General features: G+C 42.1%; 1 protein-coding gene across 6 annotated transcripts in view; it reads left to right on the top strand.

Moving 5' to 3' along the window:
* The window catches only part of CYFIP1 (cytoplasmic FMR1 interacting protein 1), a 76,309-nt gene extending 60,635 nt beyond the window's left edge, over positions 1–15,674 (top strand). For 5 of the 6 annotated variants that reach the window (XM_030469029.1, XM_030469024.1, XM_030469028.1 and 2 more), the window contains 6 exons: positions 8,188–8,318; positions 10,640–10,712; positions 11,884–11,978; positions 13,089–13,327; positions 14,698–14,845; positions 15,284–15,674. In XM_030469029.1, the coding sequence (XP_030324889.1) occupies positions 8,188–8,318; positions 10,640–10,712; positions 11,884–11,978; positions 13,089–13,327; positions 14,698–14,845; positions 15,284–15,448 (851 nt within the window). In that variant the 3' untranslated portion in view covers positions 15,449–15,674. The remainder of the gene's footprint in view (positions 1–8,187; positions 8,319–10,639; positions 10,713–11,883; positions 11,979–13,088; positions 13,328–14,697; positions 14,846–15,283) is intronic. The other variant, XM_030469026.1, reaches the window with a different exon arrangement.
* Positions 15,675–16,912: the final 1,238 nt, after the last annotated feature.

The raw sequence follows: 16,912 nt of genomic DNA on the forward strand, positions 1-16,912 counted from the left end.
GACTTCTATGCTTAGAGCAAATAAAAGGATGACAGTCTGTATATAGTTAGCCTTATGATTGATCTTGAGCTAAGATACTCAGAATACCAGCTTCTTTTTCTAGTCTTTCTCATAAGCAAGTTGAGCTCTTCTCTCTGCAAGGTAGTGTCTAAAACCTTTTGTTTTTAAATGTCTACTTTAGATTTAGATAACCCTGATTCTCTGGAAAAGCCTCTATTCTCTTTTCCTTTGCCCTTACCAAATGTAAGAGAAGAGGAATGGTACTGTTCAGAGGCAAACTGATGCTGCCAGAACAGTTATGTCTGGGGCTTGTGTGGGGTGCTTCTTAGCCCCTTAACAGGAGGTGTGACAGGTGCAGAAGAAGAAATGACTTTGAAAGCTGCTTGCCACTCTGGAGAAATAATTGGTTAGTTAGTATTTATCACATTGTTCTCTGAAATTCTGAAACTACTTCCTCCCCCCCCTTCAAAATATTCCTCCTCCGCAACTTCTAATTAACACAAATTAATACTTCCATGTGCCTCCCACCTTCTGAGTATATATTTATTTTTCCAGAGTCTCTTAGGTTTATTAAATGCCACTCCAAGTGGAATGAGGTTGGGTTTTTTTCTGCTTCCCACCGCTTGCTTGACGCTTGTTACCAATGCGAAACGAAATCGAGGACTTACTAAGTGTTGCCTTCCTGTTTTTCTCCCTGGAGCATAGAAATGGATGAATCATGGTAGTTAGCAGTGTAAAAATAATCTGAGGTTTTTAGCCACTCATTAAGATCTGACCGCACAAGCAGTAGGTATTCTCAAATATGGTTTTGCATCACCAGGGACTGCAATGCTGCAGGTGACATGAGGAAGCTCATAGCTGATTGCCAGAAATGCTCACCTGTAAGGAGCATTTGGCAGATGTCCAGGGACTTAAGCAGAAACCTCCTCTTGAGGTTAAAGGGCAATCTCTCATATAGGACAGGCAAAGCTTTACTTGTGCAATGGTAGCCTTCATGGAATTGATTAAAGCAATTATCACTTCACTGTTTTGTGGAGATAACAAACTGCTTTGACCTTATCTTTATTCTTACAAGAGAAATCTCATGTGTTTAGATGCTTTACTGAACTGAGAGGTCAGAGTAACTCTGGCTGGAAGACCATAGCAACTAGAATTGGATCTCAAAACCCAACCTGATTCTGTGCTCCTTCACTGCAGCAGGTTTTGTCTTGACAAGTGTATTTTTCCTGTTCTGAGCTATTTCTAGCAGTGGACACTTAATATCTTCCTGGAGAGTCTCTTCCAAGAAATGGCCATGGCAGTCTTTATAGCACTATCACACTGCTTGCTTTTTAAAGCTGCTAGACAGAAAGCACATGGAAGCCCCAGGGCCCCAACATGTCCCTCTCACATCACTGAAGAGTCAAGTTGTGCTTTCTGACTCCTCCATCACTGAGCTCTCTGTCCTTGCAGCAGCTCTGGCAGACAAAGGAAAATGTTCTCTGCAATGAGTATGTGCAGGAGATTTTAGCCCTCATCTGGCATCTTGAGAGGAGCTGCCAGATTGTAAAAGGGCAGATTCAAATCATGATTGATTTGAGTCCCCGTCCTCTCATTTCTGTGCTAAATTCTCCTCCGTAGCAGTCTCTGCCACACCTTGTTTACTTGGTTTGCTACAGAAAATACAAGAATACAGAAAATACATGTGCCAACTGCTGTCTGTTCCCTCCTCTGCTTCCAAAAGCTTTCTGCAGTAGTTGTAGTAGCAAGTCCGGGTATGTCTGCGTGCTGCTTCTATTCCTTCATAACGGATCCTTTCTTTATAATTAGCACTACCTACACATACAGACCAAAACTGTGATTCTCCTCTACAGACTGAATATATAGATTCTCATCTGTCTTAATGTAACATGCATTTATCAATTCAGAATTGATTTCCCCAGTCCATTCTCACAATGCGAAGTCATTTAAGTATGCCCAGTAAGTGATCTGTTAGCTATTTCATAGCCTTTAGACTTCATATGGAGAGCTTTGTTTGGACTCTGTAATTCCTTGAGCCCTACATAATCAGCCCTCTAGACTTGTGGATTTCTAAATGGTGATTTATTCCTGCTAAAAGGAGCAGGGTACAAACAGTGGCATCAGACTTGTCCTGTTTGCCAATGGGTTTGTTTCCATAGGAACAGTCTAAAGCACTGGGGAACTTGCTCTCTTGTAGTCATAAAAATATTTGTCTAAAAATACACTAAGTATAAGGATTTTTAAAGGGACCTTTTAAGGTTGCTAAGGCTCTTAAATGAATATTGGCCTGTAAGAGTTTAAGTGTGAAATTTCTTCTTAGAGATAATGTTTTCTTCCACTGTTTTTCTAGTATTTGAATATGGCATTTCTGTGTTTGATAAGTGTTTTGTGTCCTGCCACTTTGAAGTGGTATTGGACATGGTGAGGAAAGTAATTTGTCAGCTCTGTTGTTAGATGCAGCTTTTTTTTTTTTTTGTCACTGGTTTATCACCCCTCAAAAAGAAAGATTGTTTTTTTAAAAAAAATAAATCAATGAATTTAGCCAAGGTATAAACTTGGTGAGAAAATAGACTAATTGTGTCTTTTTCCTAAGCATAGCATTCCTATATTTCTTTAAACAAGCAAACAAAGAAAAAATAACAGAGAAACAAAACACCCAGAGCTGATGCAGGGAAAACCCACCTATTACTCCAGGCCATGATCTCTTGAAATCCCACGTGTTTGTGTAGCAGTTTGGGGAAGCCTTGCAGTGTCCCATGCTGCCAGCTGGAAACACCTTCTCAGCTCCTTTGGCACAGCAACCTGGCAAAAAAGCTGTCTTCCACCATGCTTTTTTCTGGAATTTTTCAGGTCTAGGGTCTAAGAGAAATGGGAGCTGGCCTGAGGTAAGAAATGTGATGGAGTGCAGAAGTGGCTGGGGAAGCATCCCCTGGGACGTGGCAAAGAGCCAGGTTTTTGATTCAGTTTGGATGACTAGGACATTAAGTCCATTTTTTGGTGGGGGCATGGGAAAGAATAGTAAGGAATTTATTCATAGCTTTTCCTGGAATACTGGAGAAAGGTTTGGTTGAGTATCACAGGCTGCTTATAAGAATTTGGGTGCAACCCAAATCACCTAGATGACTGTAAAAGGGCTGTAAGGACTGGTTAGATATACTGAACACAAGATATTTCTTCCTCACACAATAAACACAGTGTGCAGGCTCAGTGATCATTAATTCCCAGATTCATCTATATGCTTAAACATCACAAACATTTCTGTTGACGATAGTGGCTTAACTGCTAAGATGCAGGGTTAGTAATGTCTTTTATGAGCAAAAGAAATATTTGTAGCTAGTATTTGAAGGTCTACATGACAGTGAATACAAGCTGAATGTCCTTACAGCACCCAGTTTCTTGAAAGTGGTTTTGCTGTTGCAGATTAGCAGATTTTACATTATAATAATCATGTCAGTACTCTGCAGAAAATAAACCAAAGCACAACTAGACCAATAGTTATATTCAAGATCTGGTTTGTTGTTAGCAGTTCATCTGTAGACTTAATAGCTAATTTTCACCCTAATCTTTTAGGTACCAAAGTTGTTACGAGCTCTGGTACTTGTTGGATTGAAGTCTGTAGGTGTGAATTGAGATGGTTTTACAGAAAATGAAAGGTGACCAAAGTGAAGAAATCCAACCAGCTTTGCATTGCATGTGTTGACTTGATCTAAATTAATTTTGGTACAGACTGTACACCTGAAACTCTGCATCTGCTGTTTGATTACTTTTGAGATAGGATTGTAGAAGCAGAGATGGAACCTAATCCTTTATTAATCTTCTATATTTTACTGGTTCTATTTTATATCAACAGTCCTTGCTTTTGTTGAGATCTGTGTAAATCAGAAACTAGGATTATAAGATCAGTTATTATGACACCTAACATCATCCTATCCACAGGAACAGAGGGATTGATTAATTGATTTCTTGGTGAGAAGGAGCAAAAACTCTTAGAGTCATTTGCCTTAAAAAATGCTTTGTGTATATAACTAATTCAGTAACTTCTGAATTGTACCCACATATAAAATAAGAAGCAAGGTAGCATGCAGTTAAGTGAAATCAACTTTCCTAAGACACTTGCTCATTTTCCAGGGTTTCAGTAGGCAGGCTGAGTCTTTCATAAAAATGCAGTTCTGTGTATACTGTATGGTACAAGTGTAATCAGGAATGCCATTGCTCAAACATAATGAAAATATGATGATATATTTCTGCCACAGGACTCCACTGGGGAGCAGATCGTGCTTTCAGTGTCATTTCTATTCCATCAAAAATGGAAAAGATTTTCAGTTCTACACAGAAATGTGTAGCTTTGTGAACTTTTGTCTGTTTTGCTGGTAAATGAGAAGGAAGTAGTGCATCACTGAAATCATCATTGATGCACTGCTTGGAATAACTATTGGAATAACTGCATACTTAATATTGGGTGTCAGAAATACAAAATAAGGACACAATTTGTTCATTAATACATGTGCCCAGGTGAATGTGTTTATACATCTGTAGATGGAGACTGCAACTTTGAGTGAAAAAATGAAGATCTGTGGTAAGGATTTTGAGAGGGACCCTTGTCACCTGGAATGCCTGTAAAAGACAATATGTAGTTTTTCTGGTATGAACCTCACACTTCTGACTTCTTTGCTTTTGGGTGGACTTACTGTCTTGCTTTTTTTTCAGTTGCAACTTCAGTATGGGTTTCAGTAATACCTTTCCTTGCTGCCCATCACAGTCCCCTCTGCTGCCTCTGCATTCTCTCTGTGCCATCCTGCTTCTTTATTTTTGCTCTGGGTGACTGGGGTTATTCTCAGGATTTCATTTCAGAGCTGCCCATGTATGCCTGATAAAATTTTCTCAACATCATTCCTGGCACCAGTCTCTCTCTCTTCCCAAACTCCACAGAGAACCCATAGATTGGGTGGGAAATTGAGGGGATCCCAAACCCTCCCACTCCTTTCCAACCCTGCCATGACTGGGGGTTGTTTCCTTGTTGCAGTAGCAGAATCATTCTTGCTGCCCTGCTCAGCTTCTATTTCCTACCAAATTGCTCCACACTCGTTGTACAAGATAAAGGAAAAAACATCCCCATGTCTGTCCTTGTTGCCAATATCTTACTTGCCTGAATAATTCTTTCTCACCATGGTAACTATGTGAAGTCTACAGTTACCATGTTTTTGGGAGTCTTCCAACCCTTCTGGCCCTTCACCACCAATCTCTGTGTACATGCCTTGTACACTAAAGCCAGAAGCATTGGTATGTGTTCTGGTTTGATTTCCTGTATGGCACGGACCTAAGTCCAGGTTAACTCAATGGACTTTCCAGAAATCTTTGGTGTGAGGAAAGTATCTGGCTTGACTTCTTACAGTTGTTCCTTAGACCACCTGTGTTGCTTGGCCAGAAAGCCCTTTTATCAACAAAACCACAAAGAAAATACTAGGGCATGTAAATCAAACACACTGTAGGTTTACGGTAAATCTTGCTTCAATGCCCTCACTGCATTTTTTTCCAAGCATTAGAATTGTTTTGAGAAATTTTTGACACATCTTAGAATAATTTGGGTTGGAAGGGACTTCCTGAGATCATCTGGTCCAGCCCCTCTGCAGTAAGCAGGGATACCCTCAACTAGATCAGGTTGCCCAGAGCCTCATCAAGCTTCACCTTCAATATCTCCAGGGATTAGGCTTCAACTACCTCCCTTTTCCATTTTTCCACTATTTTTCGTGGTAAAGAACTTTTTCCTAACATCCAATCTTAATCTCTCTTCTCTCAGATAAAACCATTGCCCCATGTCCTATCACTTCAGGCCCTTGCCAACAGTCCCTCTCCAGCCTTTCTGTGGCCCCCTTCAGGTACTGGGAAGTTGCTGGTAGGTCTCCCTAGAGCCTTCTTTTCTCCAGGCTGAACAACCCCAGGACCCTCAGCCTGTCTTCACAGGAGAGGTGTTCCAGAGCTCTGATTGTTATTGTGGCCCTCCTCTGCACCCATTCCATCAGCTCCATGTTCTTCCTGTATTGAGGGCTCCAGAGCTGGATGCAGTACTCCAAGTACCAATCAGACTTTTCAGCCTTATCTTTAAAAATAGGATTTCCAGTATTCAGCAATGCAGCATCTCATTTCAGGTGTTTAAACAGCAAACACAAGTGTGCTCTGCTGCTTAAAGACCTGGGAATTGCAATTGGCCTTTTATACTCCATCATTGAATGGATGCTGACAGTCTTTTCCAGGGCTTTTTCATAACATGGCCCCCTGTTATGGGGAGAGAGAAGCTGGTGATGGGCTGGCATTACTGGTTTTCTTTTTAGCTAGATATAAATGTGTTTCCTTTGAATAAATCAGGCTTAGCAAGCACTCATTACATCTGACCTTTCTCCAATAGGTTTTCAGCTCAGTTTTTCTATTGAGTCACTAAACTGCTAAAGTTGGATCTGAAATGTATCTCCACTGATCATGTGTGGAAACACTCTTTAACTGAAACTTTCAAGTGACAAACAGTTCTTTGAAATATAACAGAGCCAGCTCTGCAGCTTCTCACCATGGACTTCATTGTTACTTTGTTTTGCTAGTTTAAGTGACATGAGGCTTTCTGTAGAAGTGTGTGAGTTAGCTGTACAGTCCTTCCTTCACTGTCTGTTCTTGAGTTCCTTTGCTGAATTTGAGGGATTTCCCTGCTGTAGATACACTCCAAACTGGATTTTATATTTCTGTGCTCTCCTCTCAGCCATTACCTTGCTGGGTAAATACCAAAGTCTGATCTCCTGCATGGAAGTGCTCATCACCTATGTCTAAGGAACACATGGGAAGGTGGTAGGGGCATCTGTGCTCTTTCCCTGTCTCCTTCCAGTTGCTTTAGATGTGACTGGGTTAAGGTTTAATAGTCTTATTTATTTTAGTGCAATGGAAATGAACTGCAGTATGTAGTGTGTGATTTGAAAGCTTTGCATGGTGTATTTACTTTTGTCATCAGTCAAGGTTTTTGGTGGCTTTTTAAGAGAGGTGTGTGCAGACAGGTAGAAAAATGCTGACAAAAATTACATTATAAAAAGCCAGAGAGGTGTCTGACTTACTGTAGTTCTCTGTTCTTCCTCTCCCATCCTGCACATGGCTTTAACCTCTGCAGTGCTGACCAGGTCAGGTCTCTGCAGAAGCTGTCAAGCCTGGAGTCTCTTGGGCTTGTCTCTAACCAAGAAAGTGTGCAATCTTTCTGGAGCTGGAGGGGGGTGAAGGAGCTGGAAATCCACCAGTGCAATAAATGTCACCATTGTTTGGGAGAGATTTGGTGGATAAATGCATATTTATGTGAACTGCATGCTTTTTAAAAGCATAGTTTTAGCTGTTTCTAACAGCTTTTAGCAAAAATTTGACAGAGACAATATTCCCGCTGTGCTTGTCAGCAGGATCTGATGTACCCTTGCCAGCAGAGCTTGACTTGGGATGTCTGCATTTAATTGTTTTGTGGGGTTGCAGATCACCTTTGGCTGCCTGTGGCACTGTCAGACTCAGAGTCTGGCACCACCTCTGTTCCCTGTGTCTTTAGCACTCTGCCTCTTCCTGTCCCTCTTGTCCTGGAGAATAACCACTGTGGACTGAACATGTCAGGGGACATGGCAGCCTGGTGACAGAGGCTGGAGCAGGACTGACAGCAAATGAGAGCAAATGAGCGAATTTCCTCCTCCTGGAAATTATTTTCCTACCTCTTACACTGGCTCTGTTTGCCAGGAGTGAGAAGCTAGGTGTTCCATTTTGCATGATTTATCCAGTTAAAAGGTCAGCACACCTCTCACTGCCTTAACCTTTAGTAGCCTCTGAATTTTTATCTATTGATCCTTTTGGTTTCCTGGAGGCTGCACGTCCAGAGGTAAAAAAAAAAAAATCTTCTGTGCTCTTAAGTGGAACCAGAACTCTAAACCTGCATCCTCCATTATTTGTGCTCTGATACACTGTATTTATGCATATGCAGTGCAACCCTTGAGTTGGTAAATTGGTTAGAAAATTGGTGTGCTTTTGAGACAGAAAAATTGATCCTATTCCATGTGACTCTTATCCACATGACCAGAATCTTTTGTCTGCTTTCCTGAGGTAATAGTTGTACCCTGTGTGATAATCACTAGATTTCGTTCTGACTGCTCATATTTAACTTTTTCCCTTCTCTTTTGATTTCAGGTATCCTGGAGTTTTTTCACCATCAGCTGAAGGACATCGTTGAATATGCAGAACTGAAGACTGTCTGCTTCCAGAATTTGCGGGAAGTGGGAAATGCTGTCCTGTTTTGCCTCCTCATTGAACAGAGTCTGGTAGGTGCCTGCTGTGCTAGTTTAAAACCCATCTGTCTCTCAAAATGTGCTCTCCAATTTTTGTTACTAACGTCACAAATAACAAGGTTGAAATCTGCAAGTTCACTGTTGCTGATGGACAGATGGAGAGAAACATTTCCCTGCTCTGATCTCTTACAGTTTTGCAGGGGGGGTGTTGTGTCTGCTGGGTAGCAGGGATGCCTAACTTTGGGTGAGAGGCATTGCCTCATCTATGGTACCTGAAGATCAAATATTGTGACCCTCATCATAGATTTATGATCAAATACAGTATTCCTGCAGTCCGTCACAGTGTGGCTGCTCTCTTGATGTCAATGAGTTGTGCAGCTGGTACTGTTATTTTCCTTCACTGCTTGTCATTTCTCTTGTCATCTGACATCCCAAAGTTAACGTGGACTTTTTGCACATCCTTCTTGCTGCTTGGAGGGCTGGCAGTGGCACCTGCTTTTGCCAGGCATTCATCTGTCTTAGCTTGAATAAAACTGTGAAAAGTGTCCAGTCTTTCAGCTGTTTCCTATATGCCTTAGCTTCCTCCTACAGCATGTGAAGCTGTCCACTACTAAGGGCATGGGGCTACAATTGCTCTTTATCCTTACCTCTTGTTTTCTTTTCCCTTCCTTCTTTCACATTGTTTAATCTGGCCCCCAAAATGGCCAGACCTGCAATTTATTGTTCTTTTTGGGTGCTTATGGAGGGAAAGATGGGCATTGCTTCTGGACTAGAAAAGCAACAGGTGTGCTGTCTTCTTTTTCTTGTGTTGTGCTTTTGAGACTTGAGTGGGGAGTCTTTCCACTGCCTGTGTGTACAAGGATGCTCAGCACACACTGCTGCTGAGACTGGGCTGCCCATCACTGAGATCTTTGCTGACTGCAAACCAGCCACGTCATTTCCTCAGCAAGCTGGCTGGGAGCCTTCCACTGCATGAAAATAGAGCCTCATGTAAGTCTTGTTGTCTAGGGTGTATTAAAGCCATCGATGTTAGGTAAGGTAATGAAGACATGATGTTCCTCAGAGTCCTCCTGTTCATGCTGTTAGAAGATGACTCCCTGATGGTGGAGAGTAATTGGAGGGACAGGTGACAAGCAGGAAACCCATACTGAGTAATGGGTAGCTGAAACAAAGTGAGAAACTGGATCACTTTGGATTCAGGCTAAACAATCCACTCTAGTGGATTGTGGAAATCCACAGTGGATTTGGAAAGTGGAAAGCCAGGCAGGTGGAGGCCCTCACTGCTTGAGGGTGTACAGAAGTAACATGAGTGCTGGAGGTATGTTTTTTGGGACACCACCTCAGTGACATTTTCTAGTTTTATACCCCAGCTTGCTGCCCCTCTTGGTTTTGGCCTCCTTGGTGCTCTGATGTCCTGTCACGAATTTCAGTATTTTTCCATTGCGGTCATCTTTCATAACTTAGCTGGACTTTACCCTGGTGCAGAAAGTAGGTCTGTAGGGCATCTCTGCTAATGGGTGGGTCTTGTTAATTTTGACTACGTAGGACATGAATTGTTGTGGTTTTGACATAGAATCAAAGAAGCATTGAGTTTGGAAAATACCCTGAAGTGAAGAGCATCAAATCCAGACATAAAGAACTAGATGTGGGAAAGGTGTATTAACCTCCAGTACCCTGCCCTGGCTGAGAGTGTGGCTGATGAACATCTCTTCTAGCACTGAGGGACTACAAATAAGCAGGGCCTTTGCTCCAAAAGTCAGGAGAGAGGCTTAGCAAAGTCACACATCTGCTTCTGGTCATCTCTGCATCTTCTCTGTACCTGCATACAGCAGTCAAGAATATTTCCCCCCATCCCTAAAGATGTTCTTGAGAGGTGGTTCACTGCTGCTGTCATATGTCTGTCTGCCTGTCTGAGAAATGCCCCCAGCAGGATGAGATGCCCCCAGCAGGATAAGGGGTTGCAGGAATAGCATTGGTTAAAAATAACCAAGCAGAGAGTTAGCTTATTCAGGGCTCTGTGCAGGAGCTGTCTGTCACTTTCACACTGAAATTACTCACTCTGAATTAGTCTTTTTAATAAATACCCTGTCCTTTACAAACTGCCAGCTGAGCGTGGGAGGAGAGCTGCTGGAGTTTACTTGGGAATCCAAGGTAACCTGGTAAAATCAAATGATCTTTGGGAGCGATCCAGTGAGGAGAGCGAGCAGGCAGCGTCTCTGCGGTGGTGGCAGTGGCTGGCTGCCCTCTGGTGTTCCTGCGATGGTGACAGCATGTTTTGGAAACCTGTTTTGGGGATTTGATGTGGACTGAGGATTCTTCAGTCCTAAATGCCTTTCATTTCCTTTCTGTTCCAGTCCCTAGAGGAGGTGTGTGACCTGCTGCACGCGGCGCCCTTCCAAAATATCCTGCCCAGAGTTCACGTCAAAGGTAATGGGCGAAGTGCAAACACCTTCCTAGGGTTATGCTTTCCACTTCTCTTGCTGTGCTCTCAGCGCCTGTCCCCCAGCCATCCTTTATGACACCACTGTTAATTATGACAGAGAGGCAACAGATTCAGGCATGTTTGCCTGGCTGAATAATGTGTGCTTCGTGGTGAGGCTCTGTGCAAAGTACAAGAGGAAGAGAGGGAATACTGTGACGAGTGGGATGGATACCCAGGGTGGTATTACCTCTCTATGTGGAATTGGCCAGAGGCATTTCCAGAAGGGCTGTTTAGCTTATATGATTGTCAATTCAGTCAAGATATAATAGGCATATGTACCTATAAATATATGTATATATTGATCTAACAGGGTATATAGGCAGTCTGTCAGCATAGTAAGTAAACACAAGTGGTCCCTGGTCCCAGTAGTCCTTTCACATGCCTTTTTATTAAACTGGGCATGCAGTGGTGAATGTTTGCAGGTTTGCTTCCTCTGATATTGGCTTTCCTCACCCTTCAGCATCAGAAAGAGAGTTATTTTTCCCCTCATGCTTCTCTTCTTTCTGTGTTACTCCTTTGTCTCCTTTCCTCCCCATTTCTTGCTGCCACAGCTCAGAGAAAAATCCCATCAGCTAAAAGTCTTTGAAAATATTTCCAGACTCACCATAGGTACTTGAATCTCTACATAAAACTACCCAGACCATTGTAAACAGTATTTTCCCATTTGCCAGAGAACATTTCCTACTTGCCAGTGATGAGGGTATGCCAACTGCTTTTTAAGTTTTGCTATACATGAGATTCCACCCTGATTATACTGCACCTTCTGAAGTCAATCATTTTATGTATGATGAGGATGATTTACTTGGCTTAGTAGAAATGGGAGTCAAATATATCATCATCAGCATAGTAGAGCCCTAGATTCTTTCTCAAATTAAGTTAATTACTGAAATGCATCCTACTACAGATGCTTTTGTTTGCACATGCAATGCAGTATTTAAAAATAAATATTTTTCTAAAATTACATTGAAGACTAATCAGGTATTTAGGACCGAAACTACCCATACAAATAACATGGGTATCTGCACTGGATAAAGATTGTGTGAAAATAAGAATTTTCTTTGTTAATTACTATTCATTAGTCCTGTTTTTTTTTCTTTTTTTTTCTTTTCATTTCAGAAGGTGAAAGACTCGATGCTAAAATGAAGAGACTAGAATCAAAATATGCACCATTGCATTTGGTTCCACTCATTGAAAGACTAGGCACACCCCAGGTAATCTCTCATTTCTTTCAGAGGCAGCTGAAGAAGTTTCTGAGCACTAGAAAGCCTGTTCTTTCACATGCTTTGATAGCTGTGTCAGAACCTCAGCCTCAACATTCAGCTTGTTCACACAACAGGATTTATTATTTTTTTTTTCATATCTGTGGAGTTGGTACAGCTGTTAAAGCTCAGAAGTTTAAAACATTTGAGGCTGGGGTGGAATGGACACGTTTTGGAGAAAATGCTAATTTGCATGTATGTTGCCCTGTGATACCCTGTTGGTATAAGGGTCATCCTGAGAGGTCCCAGTGCAAATTCCACCAAAACCAATCACTTTTCTTTTGCACACGTGTATATTTTAAAACAATTGTTCTGCTCTCAACTCTTGGAAAATGAGCTCAGCTGAACTGAACTTTCCTGGAAACGGAATGACCAAAGAGAAAATTCTTGAACTGTTTTTGCAGCTTCAGCAGTTTTCTCTCAGTGTGAGGGGTACATCAATTCCCTTCTAAGTGCAGCAGCTTACAAGTGGTTGAGATAGGAATAGTAGAAACTAAGAGCAGAGGGCTCTGAAGCTTTTATGATGCTGTGTGCTGCAGCTTGGTAAGTGCTGCTGCACTGTAGCAATGTGGTGCCACAAGCTGGGACGAACCCTGACCAGGGTTGCCATTTGTGGGTTTTGCCTAAGCCTGTTTGTGCTGTCTTTGGAGCTTCCCCTCTCTAACTGCAGCAGCCGAAAGACAGGCAGAGGAGCAGGAGCTGCTGCCTGTATTAGCAGCAGAGCACTGAACTCTGGTTCTGCTTTCTGCCTCCACTCAGGACACGACTTCTTTAACCTTCCCTGGGACTAGTCCAGGATTAGCATTCCTGTAGTCTGTGTTACTACAGCAGTTGCCTGGCTGCTGGAAGAGGCTTTTACAATTTTCTCTGAATGTTTATTCTGCTGAACTGAATCCCAGGTTGGTGGCCTCTGACCTCACCTCAAGCCAGGAGGAGGATCTCCTGGAATAAACCAAGTAAAACTGCAAAAACATGGTGCTGTTGGGTTTTATTATTTTACATAAAGTCTCGGTGTCAAGTGGCTTTTACCAGGCTGTGCTCTTCCCTTCTCTCCCACATCAGCAAATAGCCATTGCCAGGGAAGGGGACTTGCTGACCAAAGAACGCCTCTGCTGCGGCCTCTCCATGTTTGAAGTTATCCTGACGAGGATCCGCTCCTTCCTGGATGATCCCATCTGGCGCGGGCCCCTGCCCAGCAATGGGGTGATGCATGTGGACGAGTGTGTGGAATTCCATCGCCTCTGGAGCGCCATGCAGTTTGTCTACTGCATCCCCGTGGGAACGCACGAGTTCACCGTGGAGTACGTACTGCCAGCTGCCAGCCCTATCCCTGCGGCCAGCAGCGCTTGGCTTCTCCTCCCTGGAACTGGCAGGGGGGCCCAGAATGGAGGGGTTTGTTCTCCCATCTCCAAGAGTGTAGGGGGAAAACAAGGGGAAGGGCTGCTGCAGGCACTGGGAAGGGCTGCTGCAGTCACTGGGAAGGGCTCATAGTCCACGAACACAGATGTTATTGTATCTTTAACAAAAGTAACCCTCTATTTTTTTAAGTGTGGCCACTGTGTAATGAATGATCCCATGACAAACAGGCCCTGGCACACGTCTTTCAATAGTAGTCAGACCCCTTATGGGTACTGAAGTTGAATAAAAATGCTGAACATTTGCGCATTTATTTCTAAAAAGTATTTTCTTCTCTGATTAAGAGCAAGAATAAGCATTTGGAAGTTAACACAAGTTAACCAGGGACTAGTTAGTTCTTGGGCTCGTTAATTTTGCTAATATCCTTATTTTGCAAAACTTCTGATCTGTAATGTGCTTAGGCTGGATATTACACAAAGCTTCTTCACTTGAAAGGGTTATCAAACACTTGGAACAGGCTGCCCAGGGAAGCCACTGAATCACCCTCCCTGGAGATGTTTAAAAGATGTTAATGTGCTACTTAGGAATATGGTCTAGCATTAGGCTCAGTGGAGTTAGATAATGGTTGGACTTGATGATCATAGAATCAAAGAATAGTTTGGGTTGTAAGGGACCTTAAAGATCATCTAGTTACAATCTCCCTGCATGGGCAGGAACAACTCTCACCAGACCAGGCTGCTCAAAGCCCTATCCAATTATCTGAAAGGTCTTTTCCTTTAAGAACAGTCCCATGATTTTGTGCTTTTCATTGAGCAAGTATGGAGGCAACAGCATAGCACAGTTCTTCCTTTCATGCCTGCAGCACAAAGGAGCAGAGCAGTGTGGAACTCCCACCTGGTTTTCTTTGAAAGTGTTGTTTCCTTCACAAATGAAATGTAAAGCTGCTGGACTCAGTATTTTTGGAGTAACTCTTTATGTTGTGTAAAATGGGAGCAGGGGGGCCTTTTTCCTGTCGCTGGGCTCTACTGAAGAGTCTGCTCCATCCTCTTTCTACCCACCCTTTAGATATTTATAGATATTGATCTCTCTCAGTCTTCTACTCCTCAGGCTAAAGTTTCATCTCACTCAACCCTTCCTTGTAAGGCACTCCAACCCCTCCATCATATTCATAAACCTTATTTACTAGAGATTTTGCTGTATTTTCTGGATCAATGCCTGACATTCTAGAGTGGTGTAGATGTAGTTCTGTATAATAGCTGGTTACTGGGCAAGCTGTAGGTGAAATGTGCTTCATGCAGTGTGTTTCCTGTCTCAGGCAGTGCTTTGGGGACGGCCTGCACTGGGCGGGCTGTATGATCATCGTGCTCTTGGGACAACAGCGGCGCTTTGATGTGTTGGACTTCTGCTACCACCTGTTGAAAGTCCAGAAGCATGATGGCAAAGATGAGGTTATAAAGAATGTGGTGAGTTGGAAACATCCATTCTCTATCTGCTATAGGAATAAAGACATCAGTCAGAGCTGTCTGTACTCAGATGCGGTGCAGATGTAACAATTGCACAAGGGTATTTAGGAATGAAAGGTAAAGGCATTACTACTGGAATGGGAAGACTGGTCAGTGTGAATTCTGATATCCTGAAGAAGTGGGATTTTCTTAATGCTTCTCATCTCGTGTATGTGCATTTGGGTTATGACAAGCTTGCTGTAAATTGCCCTTTTTTTGTACAGAAAGCAGGCCTGTCAAAACCTAAAATGCACCTTGGATTGGTGCTGGATTAGAAGTGTAAGGGAGACATTCATAACACTGCTGGGAGAAAGTGACATTTTTGTCTAAAACTTTTTATCTCCAAAGCTAACTCCTGTGTTTCTTTTTCTTTCTGTGTTTTTGTTTTGATATTTGAAGCCTTTGAAGAAAATGGTTGAGAGAATTCGCAAATTCCAGATTCTGAATGATGAAATAATTGCTATTTTGGACAAGTATCTGAAGTCCGGCGATGGAGAGAGCACACCCGTGGAACATGTGCGCTGCTTCCAGCCACCCATCCATCAGTCCCTGGCCAGCAATTAGACTGCCCACCTAATGATACTTCTTGCATCTGTTTGGGCTAAAAAGTGTGAGAAAAAACCCAACAAACAAAACCTACAGTTTTAAGGAATACTCTCTTCGTTTTTCAGCATGCCTGTGCCATCTGAGTGCACTGTCCTCTTCAGTCTCCAAGCAGAGTAACTGTATACAATCTAGACTTATTTTTCTAGACTTAAATTTTATACACTTTGATTAAAAACCTGCAACTGTAAAAGATTTTTTTTAAATCTCTTTGCATTCCTGTACCGAAGTGGCCATTTGGGAGTGGACTGGCATAATTTTTCCCCTGAAGCTAACAAAACGGTAGCTATGGAGGATAAGAAACTGGGGTGTGTAGCAAAATAATTTAGAAATCAATTCCTGATTGTTTGTATTAGAGCATTAACTGCTTAATTAGCCTTTATTAAAAAGAAAAACCAACAAAAAAACCCACAAAAAACCACAAACACACACACAAAACAACCAACAAACTCTGCTGGTGCTTTGTGAATAATTTTTCTAGTCAGTTGATTATTTTTTCTCTTTGCAAAATTAATCTCCACAATCTTTGAGTAATTATGAAAATGAAGGCTAATTAAGGTGATTGTTTCAAAGTTATTTAACATGGAGGTGACTGATCTTTCTAAAATGCAGTAGTTTCATGGATTAGAATGGAGACTGTTTGCTTTTTCTTAATGAGAGCTTCTAACAATTTATATTTTAGTTGGTGATACACACCAAAATACATGTTTACAAGTGATAAGGAATTCTTGTTTACAAGAATCCTGAATACAGTGATCAGGTGTATTCTATCCCAGTACATAAGCTCTAATGATGTTAATCATGATTTACTTATAGAAAGTATTTGTTTAATTACACTTAACTGTATTATGCAAACACTGCATGAGTAAAATTGTTTGTAAAACTTTGCAACTGGAAAACTTTGCATTTTAAAGTAACTACTTGTGGCTGAACAGGTTAACTCCTGTTTGCTTACTATGGGATCCCAAGAGAGCTTTTTGGCTGGCTGGTAGGATCATCCCAGTATAAATGTGAGCTGAGATGGCTGGAACAGACACAGATGGATAATTACACATTTTATCTGGAATATGGATTTCTGGAGATGTTCTTTAGTTAATGTTTCTATCCCAGTGTAAAACCAAGAACCACATCCTCTTGAGATCCTGTTTTTTTTCCCCCTTCTCTCTTACTAGTTCCAGGCTAGGTTAGAGCACATTTTTAATCCTGCTCAGCTCTTTTCAGAAGTCTCACAGCAATGGAATCAAGTGCAGCAACAGAGAGAAATCTGTCTGACAATGAAGGCAAGCAGGAGAGGAGTGAGGTGTAGGTACTGGGGGTGGAAAAGAATGGGATTTGGGGAAAAGAAACTGAAATTTCTCCTCAAACGAGTGGGTAAAGGTTTGCCAGGCAATCAATAAGCAAATTTCCACTACCACAGCAAGTTTC

Source organism: Calypte anna, chromosome 1 (genome assembly GCF_003957555.1).
Source record: "Calypte anna isolate BGI_N300 chromosome 1, bCalAnn1_v1.p, whole genome shotgun sequence".
Classification (NCBI taxonomy): Eukaryota; Metazoa; Chordata; class Aves; order Apodiformes; family Trochilidae; genus Calypte; species Calypte anna.